We start from the raw sequence: 25,591 nt of genomic DNA, 5'->3' as shown, positions 1-25,591 counted from the left end.
GACCAATCCCCAACCTGGATTGGATGGGGAGAAGTTGTCAGGTTGATGGTCTGGAGTGAGATTGTGCGGAGGCTGTCAGTGCCTTTGAGGGAGCTTTTCAGTCTAGGGGGGTGTGACCTTGGGCCTGGGCTCGGGTGCAGTAGGGTCCATTTTTCAGGAACACATGGAGAGGTCCTGGACTGGAGTCACAAGAGAGAGCAAGGAGAGGACAGCAGGAGAGAGCGCTACTAAGACTACTAAGAGACTCCAGGGAGGACAACTGGTCGCAACCAGGAGGGCTGGTGAGTGAGGCACAGTCAGGAGGACTGGGGAGGCATGCCTGAGAGGACTGGGAGTTTGCAGTCTGAGATGGGTGCAGAACCAGAAGTGTGGACTGTAGTGGAAGGGGAAGTGGAAAGAGGCAGCTGCAGTCAGGAGGGCTGGCAGGGCCTGAAGAGGGCTAACTGAGATCAGTAGCCATGTTAGGGCAGCTAGCACAAAGACTTTTCTGCTACACATTGGGGCCTGCAAAGGGCATTTGCTGAGGCCTCGCTGAGTCAGTGTCAGGCCTAACCAAGAAATAGTGCTAGCTGTTCCTGGGGAACCAAGTGATGTGCTGGAGGTGACTAGGAGTAACAGTCTGCAGCAAGTGATGTGCTGGTGGAGTGAGTGATGAGCTTCAAGCAAGTTGTGCAGGAGGAAGCTGAAGGTGTATGTACAGGCAGTGTACATAGTTGTCCCAAAATAAATTGCTGTCTATCTATTCAAGCTGGGCATCCCATATTTCCTATCCCCATCCAAGTTATACCCCTCAACAGGGCTTTTTTCTCAGAGAATAGGTGCAGGAACGCAACCATGCCCGCCACACACACATACCAGCGAAATGGCATGAAATAGTAGCTCTTGCCTCTGCATACAACCCCTCCCCTCCACTGCCCTCATCTTCTCCCTCCTCCTTAAAAGCTCCACCATCTGTCATATGTCTTACCTTTGTTGCAATATTAAGCTGAAGCACCTATCTGGCTGTAGTACCTCCCAGCATACTATACTATACTACAGTCACTTGCAGGGGAGATCATGCAGTAGGAGCATCAACAACTGGTCACCAGGGGAAAAAATGGACACCACAGAGGGTGCAGCCTACCACACACCCTCTCCTGCCCATGACTCCACTGAACCCTGGTCACCTGTTCTGTATCTCCCTTTTCCCTGTCCGGCACTCAGTGAGATCTGCGCAGGAGATCTGACCTGTGGGAGCTACTGGGAGATAAGCTATCACTTGTAAACGCAGAAGCTGGACTTCAGTGTTACCAAGTGATAGTGGTGAGCAGGGAGCAGAAGACCTGAGCCAGAGGTGGTGGAACTAAGTTCCCCCTAGTTCCTGCTGAAAAAAAAGCCCTGCCCCTCAATAAAACAAAAAAAAAACAAATTTTACTGACTGCTTTATGTCTCGGAGTGTCTGAGATTGAATGCAGGGCTGGGCAGGGTGACAGACAAACCACAATTCTCAGCAGCCCTTACGGGGGTACCGCTACACTACAAATAAACAAAAAATTAACCCATGCTCAATGCCCCAATAATAAATACTTTAGCATTTGGGTTAAGCCTTAAGCATTCAGGCAGGAGGATGGTGAAGTGTTAAAGGGCGCTAAAGCGGAAGAGACGCTTTATAATGAAGTGAAAAACGAATCGTCCATGGGACTTTTTTAAAGGTCATGAAACACATAAAGAATATGTAATCGTCATCAACTTCATTAGAACATCTTAAAGTAAAATAAAATAAAAACAGGGAAATGCACCAGAAAAATAGGATTTTTTAAAACAGCTTACCTGTAAAATCCTTTTCTTTCGAAGGACATCACGGTACACAGAGCCACAGTAATTACTGATGGGTTATATAGGTATCACTGGTGATTGGACACTGGCACACCCTATCAGGAAGTTCAACCCCCTATATAATCCCTCCCCCTTGCAGGGATACCTCAGTTTTGTAGCCAAGCAATATAGTGTATTAGAAGAGGGGCGGGACCTCTGTGTCCTGTGATGTCCTTCGAAAGAAAAGGATTTTACAGGTAAGCTGTTTTAAAAAATCCTATTTTCTTTCTCGAACATCACGGGACACAGAGCCACAGTAATTACTGATGGGATGTCCCAGAGCAATGCTACCTGAGGGGGGGGAACCACGACCAAGTAGGGTGCAATCAGACCTGAGGACCCTGTACCGCTGCCTGCAGCACACTACGCCCAAAGGCGATATCCTCATGCCTTCTCACATCCACCTGATAGAATCTGGTGAATGTATGAACTGAAGACCAGGTTGCGGCCTTGCAGATTTGAGCCATAGAGGCCCGGTGATGCACTGCCCAAGAAGCACCAATAGCCCTTGTGGAATGTGCCCTGATCTGAAACGGAGGAATCTTCTGTTTCAAACCGTAAGCTTGAATGATCAACTGTCGAATCCATTTAGAAATGGTAGCTTTTGATGCTGCCTGTCCTCTATTGGGACCCTCTGGCAGCACAAACAAAACATCCGTCTTGCGGATCTGAGTAGTTGCCCCTAGATAGGCCTTAACTGCTCTTACTACATCCAACGAATGTAGAGATCTCTCTTCCGGAGAACAGGGATGTGGAAAAAAGGAGTGTGGAACAATGTCTTGGTTTAAATGAAAATCAGAAACCACCTTCGGTAAAAAACTAGGATGAGGGTGTAGTACCACTCTATCCTTGTGTATAATCAAATAAGGCTCCTTACAGGAAAGAGCTGCTAATTCTGATACTCTTCTAGCAGAAGAGATGGCCACCAGAAAAATTAATTTCCTTGTCAACAAGACCAAAGGAATCTGACTTATTGGTTCAAAAGGCTGTTTCTGTAACACAGCCAGGACCAAATTCAAGTCCCAGGGGTTTAGGGGCGCTTTAACCGGAGGATTAAGACGCATCACCCCCTGCATAAAGTTTCGGACCAAAGAATGCGAAGCAAGTGGCCGCTGAAATAATACTGATAAAGCAGAGACCTGGCCCTTGATGGTACTCAAGGCCAGCTTCATCTCTAATCCCATCTGTAGAAAATCAAGGATTCTACCTATGACATATTTCCTGGGATGTCAACCTCTGGATTCACACCAGGTTATAGAAGCCTTCCAGACTCTATGATAAATCATCCTGGAAGCTGGCTTCCTTGCATTAATCAAGGTAGATATGACAGGACCTGAGAGCCCACGACTCTTCAGAACGTGGGTCTCAATAGCCAAACTGTCAAATTTAGCGTTTGTAAGGCAGGATGGAACACTGGACCTTGAGATAACAGGTCTGGGCGTACCGGTAGGGTCCACGGGGAACCCACCGTCATCCTTACTATTTCTGCATACCAAGTCCTTCTGGGCCAAGCGGGGGCCACCAGAAGTACCGACTTCCTTTCCTGCCTGATCCTGCGAAGGAGTTGTGGTAGTAGCAGAATAGGCGGGAATGCGTAAATCAGTGAGAACCGATGCCACGGAATCACCAACGCATCCGTCCCGCATGCAAGAGGATCTTTTGTCCTTGCCACAAATCTGTCTATCTTTTTGTTGAATAGGGATGCAAAGAGATCTACATCTGGAACCCCCCATCTTTGGCATATGGCCCAAAAGACGTCGGGATGCAGAGACCATTCCCCTGGAAGTAACTGCTGGCTACTTAGATAGTCCGCCTGCCAATTCTCTATTCCCGGGATGAAAACTGCCGATATGCATGGCACATGCATCTCTGCCCAGACTAAGATCTGGTTCACCTCTTTTTGAGCAGCTTGGCTCCGGGTGCCTCCCTGATGATTGACATAAGCCACTGCTGTGGCATTGTCGGACTGGATCCTGACCGGACAACCCTGTAGCCTGATAGTCCAGGCTTTTAGAGCTAGATGTATCGCCCGGATCTCCAGAATGTTGATGGGTAAGGTCCTCTCTGTCCTGGACCATACCCCTTGGACCGCAGCCTGTTCCAGAACTGCTCCCCAACCTGACAGACTGGCATCTGTTGTTACCACCGTCCAGGTAACCGGTAGAAAGGATTTCCCCTTCTGCAGGTTTTCGGGTATGAGCCACCAATTGAGGCTCTGACGCACCGCATGCGACAGGTGCATCGGAAAGTCTAATGCCTGAACCTTCTTATTCCAGGTCGACAGAATACTGTGTTGCAGCATTCTTGAGTGAAACTGAGCATAGGGAACTGCTTCGAATGAAGACACCATCTTCCCTAGTAGCCTCATACAAAGGCGGACTGAGGGACCCTTCTTGGTCCTTACTGTCAGAATCAGCTCTCTCAAAGCAGTGATCTTTGTCTGGGGTAGAAATATTTTCTCCTGGCTTGTATCTATAATCAGACCTAAATACTCCAGTCTTCTTACTGGTTTTAGGAAAGACTTTTCTAAGTTGAGGATCCAACCCAGGTGTTCTAGATACCTGACCGTGGTCCTCAAGTTTCCATTCAAAGAGGCTACCGACCGGTCTATCAAGAGCAGGTCGTCTAGGTATGCTATGACAGCTATACCCTGAGCCCTTAATCTGGCCAGAGGAGGAGCCAAGATCTTTGTGAACACTCGAGGTGCAGTGGCTATCCCAAAAGGCAGAGCCACAAACTGGAAATGGCGCCCTCCTACCTCGAAGCGCAGAAACTTCTGATGAGCAGGAAAAATGGGAACATGCAGATATGCATCTCTGATGTCTATTGATGCCAGAAATTTTCCTCCCTGCAGGGTGGGAACTACTGTTCGAATTGATTTCATGCGGAAGGATTGAATCCTTAGGAATCGGTTCAGATCCCTTAAGTCCAAAATGGGCCTGACATCCCCATTTGGCTTTTGGACCGTAAAAAGGTTGGAATAGAAGCCCAATCCCTGGTCCTTTGCGGGAACTATCATAATGACCTCCTGCGACAAAAGTCGCTCTAACGCTAGAAGGAGCGACTGCTTCTTCTCTGGGTCTCTGGGAACATTTGATCTGAGGAACCGAGGAGAAGGGAATTCCTGAAACTCCAGCTTGTACCCTAAGGTTACCGTGGAGACTACCCATCTGTCCTGGAAGTCCTCATGCCAGAGCTCTGAGAACTGTCGCAGTCTTCCCCCCACTCGAGTGAGCGGGGGCGCCCCCTCATGCAGAGGTCTTAGTGTTTTGCCTAGTAGGCTTCTTTCCCCAGGACTTCTTTTGTCCCTGGGGTTGACTCTTGTCTCTGGACCCCGATGGAGGCGGCCGTCGAGACTGCCTGGAGGCTGAAGCCCCCGGCGCTGGGGAAAGAGTCCGTTTGAAAGAGGGACGCTTACTCTTCTTCTTGACAGGTAAGAGAGTGCTTTTCCCACAAGAGATTCTCTTGATATAGTTATCCAAGTCCTCTCCAAACAACCTTGCACCACGAAATGGAAACCCAGCCAGTAGCTTCCTACATGGTGCTTCGGCTGACCAATTTTTCAACCATAGGATTCTACGTATATGCACCAACCCCAGTGAAAGACGGGAGGTTTGCACGATAGAATCTCTAATGGCGTCAACCACAAAGCATAAGGCCGCTGGAAGGTTAGCAAACCCCTGGGCCTGCTGTTCAGGTAATACTTTGATGACCTGCTTAACATGGTCTCTTAAGTATTGACAGACTCCAATCGCTGCTACTGCAGGTTGGGCCACTGATCCTGCTAAGGAGAAAACATCCTTCAATAGGGATTCCATCCTTTTATCTACAGGATCCCTGAGCATCTGAGCATTGTCTACAGGACAAGTCAGGCTATTATTTACGGAGGAAATGGCGGCATCAATAGCCGGTATTCCCCACATTTTAATAAACTTTTCTTCCATCGGATAAAGTGTTGAAAACTTTCTCGGCGGAAAAAAACGTTTGTCTGGGTGATCCCACTCAGAATAAATAAGCTTTTCAAGTAAAGTATGAACAGGAAAAGCATGTGCTGCTTGGAAAGGTTTCAGTGACCCCAAAGCAGAAGAGGATTCTTTAGCAGTTTCAGGTATGGGCAACTTAAATGTGGAGCGGACCAATCCAGTGAGGATCTGCACTAAGACTTTCTCCTCTTGGGAAGTCGCAGAGGGTCCCTCTCCACCTGAATCCTCCGAAGAGGAATCATCCATCCCATCCTGATCCTCTGAAAGGGATTCATCTCCTTTATCCCAGAGCTCCTCTGTCTGAGGGTCTTGGGGAACAGAGGAAAGCCTAGTGCGTTTTCTTCCACTGAGTGAAGACGTAATCACGGCCATTAATCTTTCCTCTAGACCATTAATGGTTGAGGAAAAAACCTCTTGTGTAATATATACAGGGGCTGAAGTGCCAGAAGCAGGTGTAGCCCCTGACCCCGATGGCTCTCCCTGGCTAGCCGTCCCTGGCCCATCTTTAGGGGGGGAGGATGCTGCCAACAGGGGGCCCTCAGAACCTGAACGAGATCCCCTAGTGTCTCTGGTTCCTGGGGTGCTTGAACCTCTTCTACCCATAGTGCAAAGCAACAAGGTGTGAGGTATACAAATGAACACTGCCCGCTGAGCGATGTAGTCTGGCTAAAAGCCTTGCTACCCAATGCTCAGCCTGGTGTTACTTCAGTAAATGCTGCCTAGGAGAATGCCTGTGTCCCAACTTACATGCGACCGTCAGCTCTGTGTCTCTCAGAAGGCTGAGTGCACAAGTACAGAGTGCCTTTAATAGCCTGCAGCTGGCCTGAGTGAGAGTCTAAACACTCTGTGCTGACATCCCGCCCCCTCCTCTACCGCCCCCCCGAGTTTTGAAAAAAACGAGCGCTTCCCGCACTGCCGACTCTCCTGTCATGCTTCTGGAGAAAAGGCTGGGGATGGGGGGGGGGGGGAGGAGGGAGACTGGTAACAAGATCTGCCTGAACGGCTATCTTCAGAGATGGTGGCCACTTTCTAGACCCCTGCGGCCCCTCTCTAGCCTGGGGGGAACATTCAAACATGAGAAATCCCCCTTTCCACCTTACCTGCTTGCAGCCTGCTTTGAGATGCTGGGACATAATCAGCACTGAACACCTGAGACAGTCAGTCAGCATGTGTAGGTTTGTGCTCTTGGCAGCCCCCGGTGGTCACAATAGGCATAGCATGCATTTACCTTAAAGGAGAAAAGCCACTAGAACTCAAAAATTCTGTGGAATCTCCTCTTACCTTATCCAGCCGCAGGGTGCTGTTTACACAGACCCAATCTTCACCTCTCACGGTGGGCTCCGTTTGAAAAAACCGTCAGAGACTGGGGCCCCCATCAGTAGGGGGATCCAACAGTTCTGGGACCGTAAAGCACCTCGCCAGAAATTAGGAAGTTTAAAGCCATTTTCTGATCTGCGGGGTCCAGCTCTCTAAAAAGAGAAGCATTACGGGTAAAACCTCGTTTCTTCGGACACGAGGCCCGGGTACCATTCAATTCGGCCATGAAAAGACACTTTGAATGGATCCGGTTCGCCTGGCTTGCCCCAGTATAGGATCTTAGGATATTCCCTTTGGAGCTCAGCACAGGACATCTTTACACGTCCATCACCTAAGACACTGGCGTAAAAACTGAGGTATCCCTGCAAGGGGGAGGGATTATATAGGGGGTTGAACTTCCTGATAGGGTGTGCCAGTGTCCAATCACCAGTGATACCTATATAACCCATCAGTAATTACTGTGGCTCTGTGTCCCGTGATGTTCGAGAAAGAAATGTTTTTTTTTACAATTTTCCATACTGTAATACATATTTGAAAACATGCTTCAAGAGAGTCATCAATAATTGTGCCAATCAGGAGGAAAAAATTGAATATATTAGAAACCCCAAGGTGTTTCCTGAAACATGGTTCACTTCATCACTTACTGTTGCTGATAGAGTGTAACTCAATGTGGTAGCCAAGGTTCAATAAAGACTTGCTATGTCGGGAGTATACATTTTCTCTCTCAGGCTTTATTCTACAATCACTCGCCGGGCTGTTATTCTCTTTTCCTTAATTTCTCATGGCTTTCATATTACATACTTTATCACGTTTTAATTTACATCATGTTTTAGGACATTTTATCCCTTGTGTCTTGTTTTGTTTTCCTCACTTTACCTACTTTTGTGCCTATTTTAGACTTCAAATTAATATTTCTGGGGCTTGATACAATAATTTGTCTCTATGAGTAAGTCCACTTTCTGTGTGCCAAGGCATACTTCTGCTTTTGCCTTTGCCTCCTGGGGTGCCACTGGGGCTTCTCCCTGTTGTCTTCACAACCCCCGGGACAGACTTCCCAACCATTTGGTGTTGATATTATGGTCTTTAATGAACCTTGGTTATCAAATTGAGTTACACCTTGTCAGTAAATTCAAAACTACAAAACAAAAAATAATAATGCGCCAACCGAAACAAAGTGACAAAAGCGGCCAACACAACAATCAGACTAATTGTAACGAAAGTGAAAAAAAATGGATAAGTGTGGCGCTAAACAGTACATGTGCGTTATTGGGTAAAACCTGACAGAATGGACATCTGGAAGGGAAAGAGCCCAATAAAGTGCATTTAATGAAACACAAATTTAATCATGTATAGACTGATATCTGGACGTTTTAGTCAAAATAAGTGACACAAAAATGGTAATGAAAGCAATATATGTGTTAAACTAGTAAACACTAAAAGGACCCTATATAGACTGGTAGTTAACACTAGCAGGATCGGGTCACCATGGAATAGTGATGAAAGAAATAAACTATTCTCTCTCTATAAATCTAAAGATAATCATAAAAAATTAATCTGACAAGAACCTCATTAAAGGTACAGTTACACAAATATGTGATAAACATAAAGTGAACGGGTAAAAGTGAAAAATGATGCATAACAATAACGGCATGAGCTGCTAACAAAACTAGAAGTCCAACGTGAATTAGTAAATAGCAGACATAGCTAGAAGTCCAGCAAAAATGAATAGATAGGCATCTAGGAATGTAGCTGGAAGGTCAGCAGCAACCGAAACCAATGGTGTGGGGCCCTTAGATCCGGGGATGGCATCCACAGGATAAGGTATCCAACATATGTGAGAAAGGGATAGGCAAGAATACCCTTACCGGCAATGGTGGACTCCACAGCCAGCAGCTTAGGAGTCAGACAAGCTTAAGATGGGGATAAGAGATGTTTCCACAGCAGCTGGAGATGATGGAGAAAAAGTGCGGCACTCACCGACCGAACCTCTCTGGTCTCAGCAACTCCCAAAAAAGTAAATTCAAACTCCTGATCAAGTAAACAATGTTTCATGAAACGCGTTGTCATTTATGATGTATTCCATCTTTTCTTCCTGATTGGCACAATTATTGATGAATCTCTTCATGAAGAATTTTTTCAAGTATGTACAGAAGTTATGTAAAAATGTAAAACCTGTTCTTGGTGCATTTCTCTTTTTTCTACTCTTTTTTAGTTTTGTATGTTCTCATAAAGTTGATGACTTTTACATATTATATATTTTATGCGTTTCCACTTCTTTGTAAGTATTTGGGACAGAGGTGTTTATGCCTCTCTGCTAGACACTTTATATCACTCAGGTCAGCTCAGCTGCTAGATATGCACAAATTTGTAGCATCAAGAGCTTGGCACCAAAAACGTACAGCACTGAGCTGTTGGAGATGTAAAATAACATACCTCACAAGGACTGATGTGAATGGTTCAATTTGCTCTGTAGTATGAGTAGAAAGTGTCAGAGCAGTACAAATTAGTAATAAAAAGTAAACTTACTGCCCCCTGGAGGTGTGAACAAGTAGCGTGATGAGGGTCGAGGTAGCAGGACACACACAGTTCAGTGCCAGCATGGCGTATTTAAACTCCTCCTCACATACCACATGATCTGAAAATAAAGGGCAAAATTATCAGACACATTAAAATAACTATTATCAACCAATCAATCTATCTGAAAACTAGGATAACTTTGGGCTTTGTCCTTACCTATTTTAGGAGCAAAATAAATCTGTTATCTTCTTCATAATATAAAAAAAAATTAAATCTATCAGGTACGGTAGGAACTCTCTTTTATGACTTCAGTGGAAGAGCAGACCAGGAACTTGCAGATATTTTGGTGATCACACACACATCTAAACGATCCTTTCCCACAAGTAAAAATATCTGCCTTGGTCATGTGACCAGCCATATCACATATGAACTCATAGACCAGGAGTTTTGCACCGCGAGGTGGCCATTTGAACTTACCTGCAAACTTGACATGAAATTTGTTCTCAGGCTTCAAAATCTGGACATACAGAGGACAGTTGGGAGCGAAATCTTTCACGGCCCAGGCTCTCAAGATGGTCTGATGGTCCTAAGAATGAACATTAGAACAAGCCCTTAGGCTCACCATACATGTTTCAATCTGACTGTACTATCTCTGTATAATCAACTTTAGATTGAGCAAAACTACTGTATGCAATATGAGGACCTATCTAAACTATCCAATCAATTTGTATTCAATCAGGCAAGGAGATATACAATCAGAGTGTGGTATGTGTGTGTGGTGAGCTTTAGATGAACTACCATAACTAGTAGAACAGCATAGCAAATTAGAAATTGCATCTTATTGGTGTCAACAAAAGTTCCAGCGCATGAAAGTGCCCAGTTCAGCTGAGTGGGGAGGTTGGGAAGGGTTAATGGCTAACCACTGCTCCCAATCTCATGAGACCAGATGAGAAAGCACTGATCCGGTGTATAGACTCGACATAACAAGAAGTTTCTTTTAGGAAATGATGATAAAAACTTTAATAGATACTTGGAAAAAAATGAAGAAAATGAACCCACGATAAAAAACCGTGGTCCAGCAAATAGATGGAGTGATTAAGCTGTGACTCAGTTCTGATGTAAGCTGTGGCTATGCCTGGTAGAATGGATGGCTGCCTCCGTATGCTGGTAACCCTGGGAGCAGGCAGACGGCCCGATTGATGTGAGCTCTGTCACCAGGGCTTGTGAAGGCTCTGCTGGGCTGATTGCTGCTGTGAGAAGGACTCACCAGTAAGAAGGATGTGCTGAATGCCGAGAGCCGCACTCAATAGCCGATATGGAGTCGTCAGGCAAACCAGAAGCCGAAGCTCCGCTCCCAGGGTTACCAGCATACGGAGGCAGCCATCCATTCTACCAGGCATAACCACAGCTTCCATCAGAACTGTGAGTCACAGCTTAATCACTCTATCTATTTGCTGGACCACGGTTTTTGTATCAAGGGTTCATTTTCTTCATTTTTTTCCAAGTATCTATTAAAGTTTTTATCATCATTTCCTAAAAGAAACTTCATGTTATGTCGGGTCTATACGCCGGATCAGCACTTCCTCAACTGTGTTGTTCATCTTATTGGTGTGCATATACTAAAATGGCAAGAGCTGATTTTAGATTTATGGCTACATTACTGAAATCAGTTTTATGTTATTAAATAAATCTTCTTTTGCTTAAAGCTGAATACAGATACATAAGTATTCTTATTTGAATCTTGGTGTGCTTCATCTATTACTTTCAGTCATGCGCTAATCCAGTGTGAAAATCTGCCTCTGTACAGACAGGAACTTCCTGTAATAAAGACCAGTCACTGCTTCTCTCTCTCCTTGTGCAAAGTGACTGGTCTCGTCTCTGTCCCCTCCTGCAGTTTTCTGCAGGCAGCCTGTAATAGGCGGAGCTGTTGAATCCCTCCCACAGCTCTTCTCTATGTACAGCACAGTGATGTCACTGTTATATTTACACGTGTTTGGTGCACACAATGTGAATTTATGTACTTTGTGGCTATTAAGAAATACATTTAGATAAATGTTTTTGCTTGTGGAGCTTTAAAACTGAACTCCAAGCAAAAAAATAAAAAAGTTTTTGCATGCAGTGGGGCTGTGCCCGCACCGCACGGGTCAACTGATCTTTTATCTAGGGGATTGGGAAACAGAGATACAGTGCTGTGAAAAAGTATTTGCCCCCTTCCTGATTTTTTCTTTTTTTGCATCTTTCTCACACTTAAATGATCAAACAAATTTTTATATTACACAAAGATAACCCAAATAAATCCAAGATGCAGTTTTTAAATTATTATTTCATTTATTAAGGGGAAAAAGCTGTTCAAACCTGCCTGGCCCTGTGTGAAAAAGTAACTGCCCCCTCCTATGCTGAATCATGAATGAACTGTGATTACCCCAATTTTTTTGGAAAGCGGAGTTAAATTTCACTTGCCACACCCAGGCCTGATTACTGCCAGACCTGTTGAATCAAGAAATCACATAAATAGAAGCTGTCTGACAAAGTGAAGCACAGATCACAAAAAGCCACACATCATGCCACAATCTAAAAAAAATTCAAGAACAGATTAGAAACAAACATGTATCAGTCTAGGAAGGGTTTTAAAGCCATTTCTAAGGCTTTGGAACTCCAATGAACCACGGGGAGAGCCATTATCCACAAATAGAGATAACTTGGAACAGTGGTGAACCTTCCCAGAAGTGGTCGGCCTACAAAAATTACTCCAAGAGCATGACGACGACTCATCCAGGAGGTCATAAAAGAACCCAGAACATCTAAAGAACTGCAGGCCTCACTTGCCTGAGGTAAGATCAGTGTTCATGATTCAACAATAAGAAAGAGACTGGGCAAAAATGGCATCCATGGGAGAGTTCCAAGGCCAAAGCCGCTGCTGACCAAAAAGAACACAAAGGCTCATCTCACATTTACCAGAAAACATTTTGATTATCCCCAAGACTTTTAGGCAAATATTCTGTGGACTGATGAGACAAAAATTTACTTTTTGGAAGGTGTGCGTCCCAGTACATCTGGCATAAAACTAATACAGCATTTCATAACAAGAACATCATACCAACAGTCAGACATTGTGGTGGTAGTGTGATGGTCTAGGGCTGCTTTGCAGCTTCAGGACTTGGACGACTTACCATAATTGATGGAACCATGAATTCTGAGCTTTACCAGAAAATCCTAAAGGAAAAGGTCCGGCCATCAGTTCGTGACCTCAAGCTTAAGTGCACTTGGGTTATGCAGCAGGACAATGATCTGAAACACAACAGCAAGTCCACCTCCAAATGGTTCAAACAAAGAAAAATGTAGGTTTTGGAGTGGCCTAGTCAAAGCCCGGACTTAAATCCAATTGAGATGCTGTATCATGACTTTACACAGACTGTTCATGCTGGTAAACCCTCCAATGTGGCTGAATAACACAATTCTGCAAAGAAGAGTGGGACAAAATTGCTCCACACCAATGTGAAAGACTCTGCCAGTTATCGCAAACGCTTGATCGCAGTTGTTGCTGCCAAGGATGGCACAACCAGCTATTAGGGTTAGGGGGCAATTACTTTTTCACATAAAGCCAGGCAGGTTTGGACAGCTTTTTTGCCTTAATAAAAGAAACCATAATTTAAACACTGCATTTTGTATTTACTTGGGTTATGTTTGTGTACAGTAATAGGAGAATGTGTTTGATGATCTGTCATTTAAGTGTGAAAAATATGAAAAAAAAAAAAAAAAAAATCAGAAAGGGGTCAAATACTTTTATACAGCATTGTATACTTACCTGATCCTCCCTGCACAAGACATGTCACTGTGGCTCATACACCCCCCTCCCCTCCCATGATCTAGTCGAGTGGACTGTTCCTGACATCATCAAGCTCATAGTCCTGCTCTGGATGTGAGCACGTCAGGAACAGTCCACTGCTGGATCGTGGGGGAGCACTGTTTGCTGGTGGAATGGATGTTAAGCTTTCTAATCTCCCCTGGAAAAAACGAGCAGTTAACCCTCGCATTGCGGGCACAGCCCCACTACATGGAAAACCTTTTTTTTTGCCTGGAGTTGGGCTTTAATGTTTAAGGAGAACAAGCTCCTTAAGCTTAGTGCACACAGGCTGAATGTCGGACGGCATCCACTGGTTTAATAGAAACCATACGACATTTGGCCCGTGGAGCTTCAGTACGACAGCAGCCGGCTGAAGGGGCATGACCAAAAAAGGTCTGCGGATCAGCTCCCGATCAGCGCTCTTGGGGGAGGTGGGGCATCCCCCTGTCAGAACACAACAGCAGGGGAGATCACTGTACTAACATCGGACAGTTAGTACAGCGGCTCCGACCTGTCAGTTTTTTTTTGTTTAACCCGCTGGGTTGAACAAAAAAGAATAAAAAATACTGGTGTGTACAAGACTTAAGGCTGTTTATGGGTAGATAATGCAGTTCCAGCATTTCAGCATATAATGGAACTTAACATGTGAACATATACTGTATGCTACATTTAGAAAACTATTATCTGTATGTTGGCTTGTTTCTCAAAAATATAGCAAACCAAGATTTGTAGAAAAGAGAGATTAAAATCTATATTATCTTTAAAGGTACTAAAACTTGGCTGATAGATCTAACCATAAAAAGCATCATCGATAACGTTATTTAATTCAAAGGAAGACAAAACATTTTCTAAAGCTTGCTCCTATTTGCTTTAACAGGGAAAAAAATCCTTCTTGATCCCCTATGGCATTGTTATAAATTCCCAGATCAACAATCTCCATTGTGTTTTCACAACTGTAAAAAGCTCAATATCTGGTATATTTAGGAAAGAATCCAACCCATCTTGGAGACATCCAGTCCTATCCGCTGGAATCAATTTCCGTGGAAGCCTATTCCACATTTTCACATCTCTTCCAGCTGTGAAAATAATGTGCAGGTGGGGGAGATTCTAAACTTACAGCGGCAGTGCGGTCCACTTCGTTCCGGCTACTCAGAATGAAACAGGCTTCTGCGTCATCCATCCTGCGTTAAAGAACATTATTTTTATGGGAGCTGTAGGCCATCACAATATACATCAAAAACAATAGATCAGGCATTCCACTGATCGATATTACATAACCATTAAAAAAATAGCAGCAAGCTGGGAATTTTCAGACTCTACAAGTCTACATTGACTGTTTTCACAAATGTTTATTACAAAGTTATTAATGCTGATGTGTTTGAAACATTTTTGTAAGCAAGTCTCAAAAGAAAGTTATGGGTTTGTATATGAATTTGTTGAACTAAATGTAAAATAAATCTTAGATATTAAATCATTTGAATGATGTCTTCTAAAGGTCCCCACCCATAACTGTAACTGATGAGCTTATCACTGTGTTGTCTCCTTCTGTCAGCATGTTCCTAGCCAGCGCATGTACATGAAGCAGAGTCTGACTGGCTCCTAGTATTGCCCCTCCCTGGGTTCTGCTGTTCAGGGATTACAGTAGGACTGATATAAAAAAAAGTCAGGCACTTGCACTAGTCTCTTTCAAAAATACTTTAATGATTTTTTTTTTTTTTTTTTTTAATAAAGACTCGAAACTGCAATAATGCATACATTTTATATCTACCTGGATGTACATTATTAAACCCCAAACTGAAAATATAATATTTTGCAGCTAACCCATCATTAGATGTGGTGGCTGCATTAGTCTTTTTTAGGCTTCCTTCCCTGTTTTTACCTAATGATCTGACCAGTAACATCCTTCCTGTGTTAGAGAACCTATACTCTAGATGAAGGAGCAACAGAGACACCTTTGGGCAGCAGCATTTTATTCTGGGGGTAGGAGAGTATTAGATGTACTATCACAGATATACCAACAAATTGAAGCCAAGTTCAAAAAATAACAGACTACTGGCTGGATCACCAGATGAAAGCCCAAAAAAGAAAATGCATGCAGTTATCACATCTAAGAATTGATATACTGCAATGTAACAAATATTTATTGTTTGGGTTTAACGCTGCTTTAAGCTTTCAAGATGCGTAGTAGTATTTCTAGGTTCTGAACACAATATTAGCAAAAAATTCCATCTGAAATCTAATTGGTGGTCTGTGGCCATACCCTCGTGCCCTGGAAACTCTGTAGCTCCAGTTCGTACTTACTTTGCCCTCATGAGGTCCTGATCTTTTAGTGCCGACCCTTGAAGGTAGATAACACGCTGAGACCACAATGGTATCTGGAGTACTCGCCGAACCTGAAGATCCATCTCCGTTGGGCAGAGAATAACAACATAATAATCCTGAAAAAGAAGATGTAAATGACAAACGGAAAACAAAGTTAAAGTGATACTAAAGGTCCATTTTTTATTTTCTAATTATGTTCCTTTAAGCAAGTGTATTGTTGGTTCACTAATCTTTTCCTTAGTTTTCCCTTGTAAATGCTTTTTTTGTTTGTGTGAAGTTGTAACTTCCTGTTCCTCCTCTGTAAGCTTGCCCCATCATCCGAGCCGTTATGGCTGGGGGTTACTATGCGTGCTCGCCCCCTCCCTTGGGACTACATCCCTGCGGGGAGACGCTGTGTGCGTTCACAGGCACGGGAGGCAGGGGGAGCTGCGGGACGCTGTAGCTCCACCTCCCGTGCCTTGTTATTGTATTGAATGACCATCTATGGGCGTGCTGGGGAGGCGGGAATGGGGGTGTTAACTGGGCAGCGTGTGTTCACCGAAGGCAGAAATAGAAATGAGAACTAGGCTCGTTCTCGTTATGTCACACAGTGAAAAAGTGGCACTGTGCATGCGCGATGCCGCTAAGCCTCAAGGGAATTGTAGTTCCTTTGAAGCCGCGACGTAGCTGCAGTGAGCGCTCTCGAAAACCCGGAAGTTTAGGAGAGAATACAGAGAGGAAAGGAGGAAGTGGTGAAAAAGCATAGTTATCTAACAGGTAACTAAAACATTTAGGCACAAATAACATCAATATTCACGATCTGTATAGCATATAGATCACATATTGCCCAAAAAATGTTTACCTTTACAACCCCTTAAAATAAATGGTATCTACAGCCTACATCACTAGAGAGGTGAACTGGCCATATACAACATTTTTGATAAATTATCTTCCCATGTTGGCAACGGCTGTTAGCTTGCCCATTTCCTCCTCAAGGTTTCTCCCCTTGACCCATATAATTTTCATTTTAGAGTTTGTGTAATCAAATAATTGGTTATTTTTAATGGGTTACATGGAATGATTCTTTGAAGGTCAATCTACCTACACCGATATTGTGTTTGGTGGATGGTGGATTAAACCAGTGGTCATCAACCCTGTCCTCAGGGCCCACTAACAGGCCAGGTTTTTATGTATTACCTTGGGGAGATGCAGACTAGAATACTGCAATCACTGAGCAGCAAATGATATCACCTGTGATGTATTTCTGTTATCTTGCAAACCTGGCCTGTTAGTGGGCCCTGAGGACAGGAGTTGATGCCACTGGATTAAACCACTTCACAGCTAATTATATCTCTAAAGGGAATCTACTGATGAGATGTCTGCACTTAGTTCCTGGGTCAGCACACCTGCTATGGTCATTATGATGGATTTCCACTATACCTGGTAAATTTTTTACTTACTTTACATTGTGGAGAATGTAACAGGAAAGGATTAAACACACAGTTGGACAGGAACAGTGTCAGCAATTACAGCAAGGAGATTTCGCTGTTGGAAGATCCAAGACATACAAGAAGCCAGGGGCTGACTCAACACACTTTTGGGTGGACTAACTATTTAATCCAGCATAAATTACAGAAACAAAATGCTAGTTTATCACAACATGACTGTCACCCTGGCTAATTATTAGTAGGTTATTAGCTCTCTTTAACAGTGCAGAGGCCAGCCGTGGTACCTGAAGCCGTGGATGAGCATAGAACTCATTCAGAAAGTCCATCAGAAGGTCAATCTTCAGGGAGCTGACACAGAGGACTACGTGTTTCTCAGTCTGTGCTCTGTGACGGCTGTAGTTCCCCCCTGATTTTTGCCGCTCCATCCAAAGGTAGACCAACTCCTCAAACTGACAGAAAATAAAAATCAAAATAACAAGCAAATAAGTTAAATAAAAAAACACAGCATTTATAGGCTTTTTTGGCAAGAAAAAAAACAGCATTGGATTCTTGTTTCTTCTTGACAATGTTTTTGAGAGTAAAACTAAAACTGATATCTCAGATATGGGTGAAGTACAATGGCCTGGATCCCCCCAAGCATGTCTTGAGGAGACCTTTCACCGTGACATAGCCATTTAAAGCAGTATTAAACTAAATTAAAAAAAAAAAAAAAAAAACGCTAACAAGCAGGGTTTTAATGACAGAAGAGAAGAGACCCTAATGGTCTTTTCTGTCATTAATCCTTCCCCCTGCCTATCAGTGGTAATGTATACTGAGCTGTGCATGCACAGCTCAGAGTACTTTTATTGCATCTGCTCTGTGTTGTGGAAGAATGGGAGAACCTGTTGACAGCTGACAGCGCATTGCTGGAGGGCATCCCTTGACCGGTAAGTCTGTCATAATTTGCTAGCGTGCAGAGCAACTAACCCCTTATGCCATAAACTTACAGGCCCATTAAAAAAAATAAAAATCAGTGGAATTTAATACCACTCTAAGATTCTGCACGTATACCAATATATGGAGCTCTTGGAAAAGATAAATAAAAGCAGTTAGATTACTTTTTTATATTAAAGACCATCCACTACCCATATAAAAAAAAAAAATCAGCCTCCAGTCCAGTTAAGTATTAATTTAAAACATCATCACTACTGCTAGTATAGGTCAGTGTTTCTCAACTGCAGTCCTTAAGGCGCACCAACAGGTCATGTTTTCAGGATTTCCACTATTTTACACAGGAGAATTGATCAGTTTCACTGCCTTAGTAATTACCACAGCCGTTTCATCTGAGGGAAATCCTAAAAAAAAAAAAAAACTGATAAACTGTTGTTATCCTGCCTATGCAGTGTGAATCACAAGCATGGCTGAACAGAAATACAAATTTTGGCATGTAAGATAGGTCTCCTACTGTGGTGTATTTAGAGGTTTGCCTATAGTTTCTTTTTTAAACCGCAAGCGAAACACAGACTTGAAATTAATTGGATAATAATTTCTTTTATGGTACTAAGTCCATTTATTTGAGTGTATTTGTTTCAGGTGGTAATTTCATTATTGCAAGCTGTCCTTTGTTATCTTCTGCATCAGGCTCTGGGTCATTGTGCTTCTTTTGGCTCTTCAAATCTTTTCTTTCCTTAGGAAGATACCGAAGACCTTATTTCATTCTTCTGTTATTCAAGACCCATTTAATTTATTAAAATCTAATTTATTATTTCACACCTAAGAATGGCTTGGTAATATCTAAGAACCATTCCATATTCTGAATACAAAGTAAGATCAATTTTAGTATTAAAGGGGGAACATAGTGGCTTTGTATAAATGTATTAATTTTCTTTATATAGTACGGTTGAGAAAACATTTTATACTTTTTTTCCTTTAATGAGGTCATAAAAACTACTGCATGATAATGTTTTTCATCCTTTAGCATCCAGATAGAACTTTAGGTTCATTTGTAATTGTTTTAGTCTCTTTTTGGTAACTTTTTAGCTTCTTTATGTGACGGTTCACAGAGCACAGTGGCTCAAACTGAAATGTGCACTGAATATGTCAAAACTGTGGCTCCACCCTTCTCTCTCCCACCTATCTGTACAATTTGTCTAAGGTCTTAATCAGAGACAGAGCGACTCAAAGGAGACATCTACTGTTTTAGATCACCTACAGTGAATTGGGAAGCTTTTGTTATATATTTAACACTTCATTGTCAAATGAAGGTTGTGTACATATAGTAAAAAACAGATACTTAAAACTGATAAATTATAACTAACCCCAAACCATTATAGTGGCCAAATATATGGCTATTTAGGGTGGGCTGAGAAAGCAGGGTAAGAAGCAGGCATTAAGAAGGTGGGGGGGTCTCTGTCAGCATCATACAATCCTGAATAAACTGGTCATAGATGGTTGAAGGTCAGGACGTCATCTGCCTTTCTTCTGCAGCCTTAGGATCCCTTGCCTGATTTTCCAATTGCATAGCAAAGAACCAAAATCCTGCTTATAAGTGAATTTTTCTTTCTGCTGTACTCTAGCCTGAATATTTACTTTAAAATTTTGTTCCCCCAGGGTTTGGTGTCTAGAGAATCTTTGCAATGCTATGTTATGCCTGATGGACTCTCTGACATCCAGTCAATGCGGAGGTGACAGGTTCTGTACCAAAGCTCCATCCCAGAGGACGGTGTGTCTTCCCAAAGACTACACAGCATTTTTTATCAAACTGTCCACGTAGAAATGAAGTGTAACAAAGAACACCTTCAGAGCTGTCAGAATTTCAACCCAATTATTCTGAAGTTATGTTCATTTTCGGGTTCTCCATGTAAGAAGGGGTTTCTGTTCTTAATGGTTAAGAGCAGCCCTCTTTCGCCTCTTATAGGGGTAGCTGACAAGTTTGGATCATCACTTTTGTAGCTAGTTGTTGGTACTCAAACTTTAACTCCTTGTCACAGTCAAGGGTCAGTCTCGGAGGCCAGAAGCTATGGCAGTAGAAAGGTTCACACAGTAACCAGCAGGATAAATACACAAGCACAAGGTAACGTGGGTTAACCCGAGGTCTAAGCACTAACCGGTTTTTATCAGAGCCCCAGATGGTGGATGCTATTGCCAGGTGGCTGTCCACGGGATCACTCCACCAGGAGGTGAGTAAACAGGGGTCATTGAAGATGTAGAAGTTTGGGGTCAAGCAGAAGCATTGTCAATGAATAAGCCAAATGATGGTAACCAATGATAGCAGGTTGGGATCAGGCAGAAGTGTAATCAATGAACAAGCCAAAGGTCAGTAATGAGTGGTAATGAAGAGCTGGATGGCAGCTGAAGCAAGATATTGCCTGGAGCAGAGCACAATAATCTGGCAAACAGGAAATGCAGAGACATAGCTTAAAGCAGTAAAAAACAGGCCAAAAAAAATCTGGGCCCCCTGCAAGTTTATACCATAATGTGTGTACATTGTGCTAGTAATGTGCACTGCATACTAGCACATAATGACAAACTTAACTTTCAAACAAAGCCCTCCAGTGATGCGCTGTCATCACTGCCGGGACTTTCATCTTCCTTATGGGTTTGTTGGTTCTGGCCATTTGAATGACCATGCCGTGAAGTCACTTGCTCTGCATTCAGCACTCACTGTATGCCCTGAATGAAGAGCGTCACTGCACATGCGCGAGTGATGTCATCGGATATTGCAGATGTGAATATCTCCTAAACAGTTAGTGCATTTAACTTTAGCACCAATAAAGACAGAACAGAACAGCTTACCTGGAGTGGTAACACCACGAGTGCCACACAGATCATGATTACCACCAGGAGCTGAGATGGCCATATCTTAGGAGTGACATCTCCATAGCCCACGGTGGAGAAGGTAACAATGCAGAAATAAAATGACTTGAAGAGTGAAAGATTTTCCCCAGCTCTTTCCAAATGCTGAATGCCACACATCCTGAAAAAAAGAGACAAAATTAGCTTTTTCTTCTACGTACTGGAAAATAGATTAGTCTGTTTCCTAGTGAAAAAAGTTGAACTCTGGGTAAAATCAAAAATAACCCTTGTAATTGTAGTGGGGCTCTACGGGCACTGCAAGGGTTAAATGCTTGTTTTTGTCTTACTTACAATGCAGGCCTGCTGGTCCTGCATTGCATACAATAATGTCTAATGCCGCGTACACACGGTCGGACTTTACGGCGGACTTTGCCCGGCGGATTTTTCGACGTACTTTCCGACGGACTTTGTGAATGAACGGACTTGCCTACACACAATCCACCAAAGTCCGTCGAATTCGTACGTGATGACGTACGACCGGACTAAAACAAGGAAGTTCATAGCCAGTAGCCAATAGCTGCCCTAGCGTGCCTTTTTGTCCGTCGAACTAGCATACAGACGAGCGGACTTTTCGACCGGACTCGATTTCAACGGATAAATTTTAAACAAGTTTAAAATCTAAGTCCGTCCAACTTTTGAGAAAACAAAGTCCGCTGGAGCCCACACACATCGAATTGTCCGACGAAATCCAGTCCGCCGGGCAAAGTCCGCCGTAAAGTCCGCTCGTGTGTACGCGGCATTAGTGTCTGCGACCCATGGGGCAGCAAAGAGAAGCAATTTTGCGCAGACCGGTTGTGCAGCTGGGGGGAAGCCTGTGGGAATGAAGAATAAGGTAGGTATATTCGCTTTGTATGTTCCCCCTAGAATAAAATAAACATATAACCTTTTCAGTGTGTGGATAGCCTCACTACAAGGGCAGTTTTTTTCATTCTCCCTGCTTTAACGAACAGTATTACAATGTATGTGAAGCCAAACCAAGCAAGAAACCCTTGTTAGGTATTATTGGTCTGTGGCCTCTGTGGGGAGATTTCCATTGACTTCCTATCCTCATAACAACCTTGCCACAAGACAAGAAGTGGGAGAAAATCTCTACTGGGGACACAGAAAGTAAGGAAAAGCTGAACAGATCCTCAGATTTTCTCTTTGTAGGCTTAAAAAAAAAAGTCTGTAATGCTGTCTGTGTTTCTGTTTGTGATTTCCCCTCACTTCCTATCAGGGGCAGGACAAGGGGTGGGCAGGAGGGGAAGCTGCCCTGGGCACTGTGGTATTATGTGAGGTTCGAGCACCACAAAGAGATTGAGGGGAGGGGAGGCAACAGGAGGTAAGAATGGTTCTAGGAGGGGAAATTTGGGGTGGTGTGCTAGGAGTGGTGATGAAAGGGGGGGGGGGGGTTGTGATAGGAGGGGAGATGGGGGAAGAGGATTTGTGGTAGGATGGGTGATTTAAGGAGTTTGTGCTAGAAAAAGTAACATTGTGTGTGTGTGTGTGTGTGTATGTGTGTGTGTGTGTGTGTGTGGGGGGGGATTTGTGCTAGGAGGGGACTTTTTTGGGAGGGAGATTTGTGCTATTAGGGATGATTGTTCATGATTGTTGATCATTTGTTCTAGGAGGAAATTTTTCTTTTTGGGGTGGGGGGGTGGGGGTTGTGCTAGGATGGGGGGTTTGGGGGAGGGGTATTTGTGCTGGGAGGGGGGATTTGGATTGGGGGGGAGGATTTGTGCTAGGAAGGGAAACTTTTTTGGAGGGGGTGAATTCTGCTGGGAGCATATGTGAAATGAGAGGATGTGAGCCAAGCATGCAGACTAGCACTTTTTGAGGTAGAGGATTTTTGCTGACACATAGTTACATAGTTACATAGTAGGTGAGGTTGAAAAAAGACACAAGTCCATCAAGTCCAACCTATGTGTGTGATTATGTGTCAGTATTACATTACATATCCCTGTATGTTGCGGTCATTCAGGTGATTATCTAATAGTTTCTTGAAGCTATCAATGCTCCCCGCTGAGACCACCGCCTGTGGAAGGGAATTCCACATCCTTGCCGCTCTTACAGTAAAGAACCCTCTACGTAGTTTAAGGTTAAACCTCTTTTCTTCTAATTGTAATGAGTGGCCACGAGTCTTATTAAACTCTCTTCCACTAAAAAGTTTTATCCCTATTGTGGGGTCACCAGTACAGTATTTGTAAATTGAAATCATATCCCCTCTCAAGCGTCTCTTCTCCAGAGAGAATAAGTTCAGCGCTCGCAACCTTTCCTCATAACTAAGATCCTCCAGACCCTTTATTAGCTTTGTTGCCCTTCTTTGTACTCGCTCCATTTCCAGTACATCCTTCCTGAGGACTGGTGCCCAGAACTGGACAGTATACTCCAGGTGCGGCCGGACCAGAGTCTTGTAGAGCGGGAGAATTATCGTTTTATCTCTGGAGTTGATTCCCCTTTTAATGCATGCCAATATTCTGTTTGCTTTATTAGCAGCAGCTTGGCATTGCATGCCATTGCTGAGCCTATCATCTACTAGGACCCCCAGGTCCTTTTCCATCCTAGATTCCCCCAGAGGTTCTCCCCCCAGTGTATAGATTGCATTCATATTTTTGCCACCCAAATGCATTATTTTACATTTTTCTACATTGAACCTCATTTGCCATGTAGTCGCCCACATAATGCTTATACATTTGGGGGGGGGGGGGCATAGTTGCCAAAGTCCCAATTTTCCTGGGACAATCCTGATTTTGGGACCCTCGTCCCGATTGGAGGCTGTCCCGAATCGGGATTTTCCATAAGGAAAATCGGGAATGTTGTTTTTTTTAATTTTTGGAGCAGCTGGCTCCAGCAAAATGGCGGCCGGCGCAGCCGCTCGATCTTCCCCCTAGTGTTCAGTCAGTGGAGAGAGAAAGGGGGCTCGATATAGGGGGTCCTTACTTGCCGAGGGGAACCTTCTCGGCAGAACACCGGCCGCTCTTGGACGAGGGGAGGGTCTGCACTGAGGGAGGATCTGCACTGAGGGGGGGCTGCATTGAGGGGGGCTGCACTAATTGAGGGGGGGTCTGCACTAATAGAGGGGGGCTGCACTGAGGGGGGGCTGCACTAATTGAGGGGGGTCTGCACTAATTGAGGGGGGTCTGCACTGAGGGGGGCTGCACTAATAGAGGGGGCTGCACTGAGGGGGGTCTGCACTAATAGAGGGGGGCTGCACTAATAGAGGGGGGCTGCACTAATTAAGGGGGGTCTGCACTAATTAAGGGGAGTCTGCACTGATAGAGGGGGGGGCTGCACTGAGGGGGGTCTGCACTAATAGAGGGGGGTCTGCACTGAGGGGGGCTGCACTAATAGGGGGGTCTGCACTAATAGAGGGGGGTCTGCACTGATGCAGGGGGTCTGCACTGAGGGGGTCTGCACTGATGGAGGGGGTCTGCACTGATGTAGGAGGTTTGCACTGATGGAGGGGGTCTGCACGGAGGGGGTCTGCACTGAGGGGGTCTGCACTGAGGGAGGGGGTCTGCACTGAGGGGGTCTATACTGATTCTGCTGGGGGCACCTGATGCAAGGACAGACTCTGCCGGGGGCACCTGATGCAAGGAGAGACTCTGCCGGGGACACCTGATGCAAGGACAGACTCTGCCGGGGACACCTGATGCAAGGACAGACTCTGCCGGGGACACCTGATGCAAGGACAGACTCTGCTGGTGGCAGGCGACGTGGCTAGTGACACGCTCAGGGATCCCACTGATTCGGCATTATGGTGAGTTGAATGATTTAATTTTATATTACAATGTAATAATAGAAATAATGCGCTTCAATCATCCTGACACCATAACAACCATGGTGCCGGGATGATTGAAGCATTAACACCAGGTGTTTGGAGTATCTTTATCTGCTGATTGTTAAGCTTTCTAGAATACACATATTTTTATTGTGTAGGATCTGGGGCTGCTGTCCTGTCATTCCCCTCTCCCCCTTTCCCTCTCCATCCCTCATTCATCTCAGACTCTAACCACACCCTCTTGAGTCACGCCCATTTAAGCCATGCCCACTATTTCACATAAGCCACGCCCATGCTTCGCGCGCCGCACTTGTAGGGTTTTTCTAAGCCACGTCTACAAACGAATGCCCCGCCCCCTAATTATTGTACGGCTCTGCCTACAGCCAAAAAAGTGTCCCACATATTTTTTTTGCAATGTTGGCAACTATGGGTGGGGGGTGCAATTTGGCATGTTTGTCCTGGGCACTAGATGACCTTTTCCCAGTGCTGCTTCCTATTCTAGTGTTACATTGTTGTCAGGACAGAAAATAGAGGGAATCTCCCCAAAGGAGCCCTAGTAATTATTGGTGTTAGTGTTATTATTAAGCAGGTTTAAAGTAAGTTACCTTAAAGTGGCATTGACTATTGTTAATCCTTATGCTGCTAGCTTTAGTAGATAGATAGGAAAGTATATCATTTACTTGTTTTAAACTTTTTTTTTACATTTATTCAGTTACTTTCTGGTTTTCAGGTC

The 25,591-nt window shown here is 44.2% G+C and overlaps 1 protein-coding gene across 7 annotated transcripts in view; it reads right to left on the bottom strand.

Annotated features, from left to right (window-relative positions):
- Window positions 1-25,591, bottom strand: part of KCNT1 (potassium sodium-activated channel subfamily T member 1) — a 587,173-nt gene that overhangs the window by 95,787 nt on the left and 465,795 nt on the right. For all 7 annotated transcript variants that reach the window (XR_012236041.1, XM_073599682.1, XM_073599683.1 and 4 more), the window contains 6 exons: window positions 21,039-21,219; window positions 17,549-17,713; window positions 15,817-15,953; window positions 14,633-14,696; window positions 10,149-10,257; window positions 9,681-9,789 (listed from right to left, as the gene is read on the bottom strand). Coding sequence is in view for 6 of the 7 variants with exons in the window: in XM_073599682.1 (XP_073455783.1) it covers window positions 9,681-9,789; window positions 10,149-10,257; window positions 14,633-14,696; window positions 15,817-15,953; window positions 17,549-17,713; window positions 21,039-21,219 (765 nt within the window). In the remaining variant the exon portion in view is untranslated. The remainder of the gene's footprint in view (window positions 1-9,680; window positions 9,790-10,148; window positions 10,258-14,632; window positions 14,697-15,816; window positions 15,954-17,548; window positions 17,714-21,038; window positions 21,220-25,591) is intronic.

This window comes from Aquarana catesbeiana, linkage group LG09 (genome assembly GCF_042186555.1).
Source record: "Aquarana catesbeiana isolate 2022-GZ linkage group LG09, ASM4218655v1, whole genome shotgun sequence".
Taxonomy (NCBI): Eukaryota; Metazoa; Chordata; class Amphibia; order Anura; family Ranidae; genus Aquarana; species Aquarana catesbeiana.
This window is presented reverse-complemented; position numbering and strand designations above follow the sequence as displayed.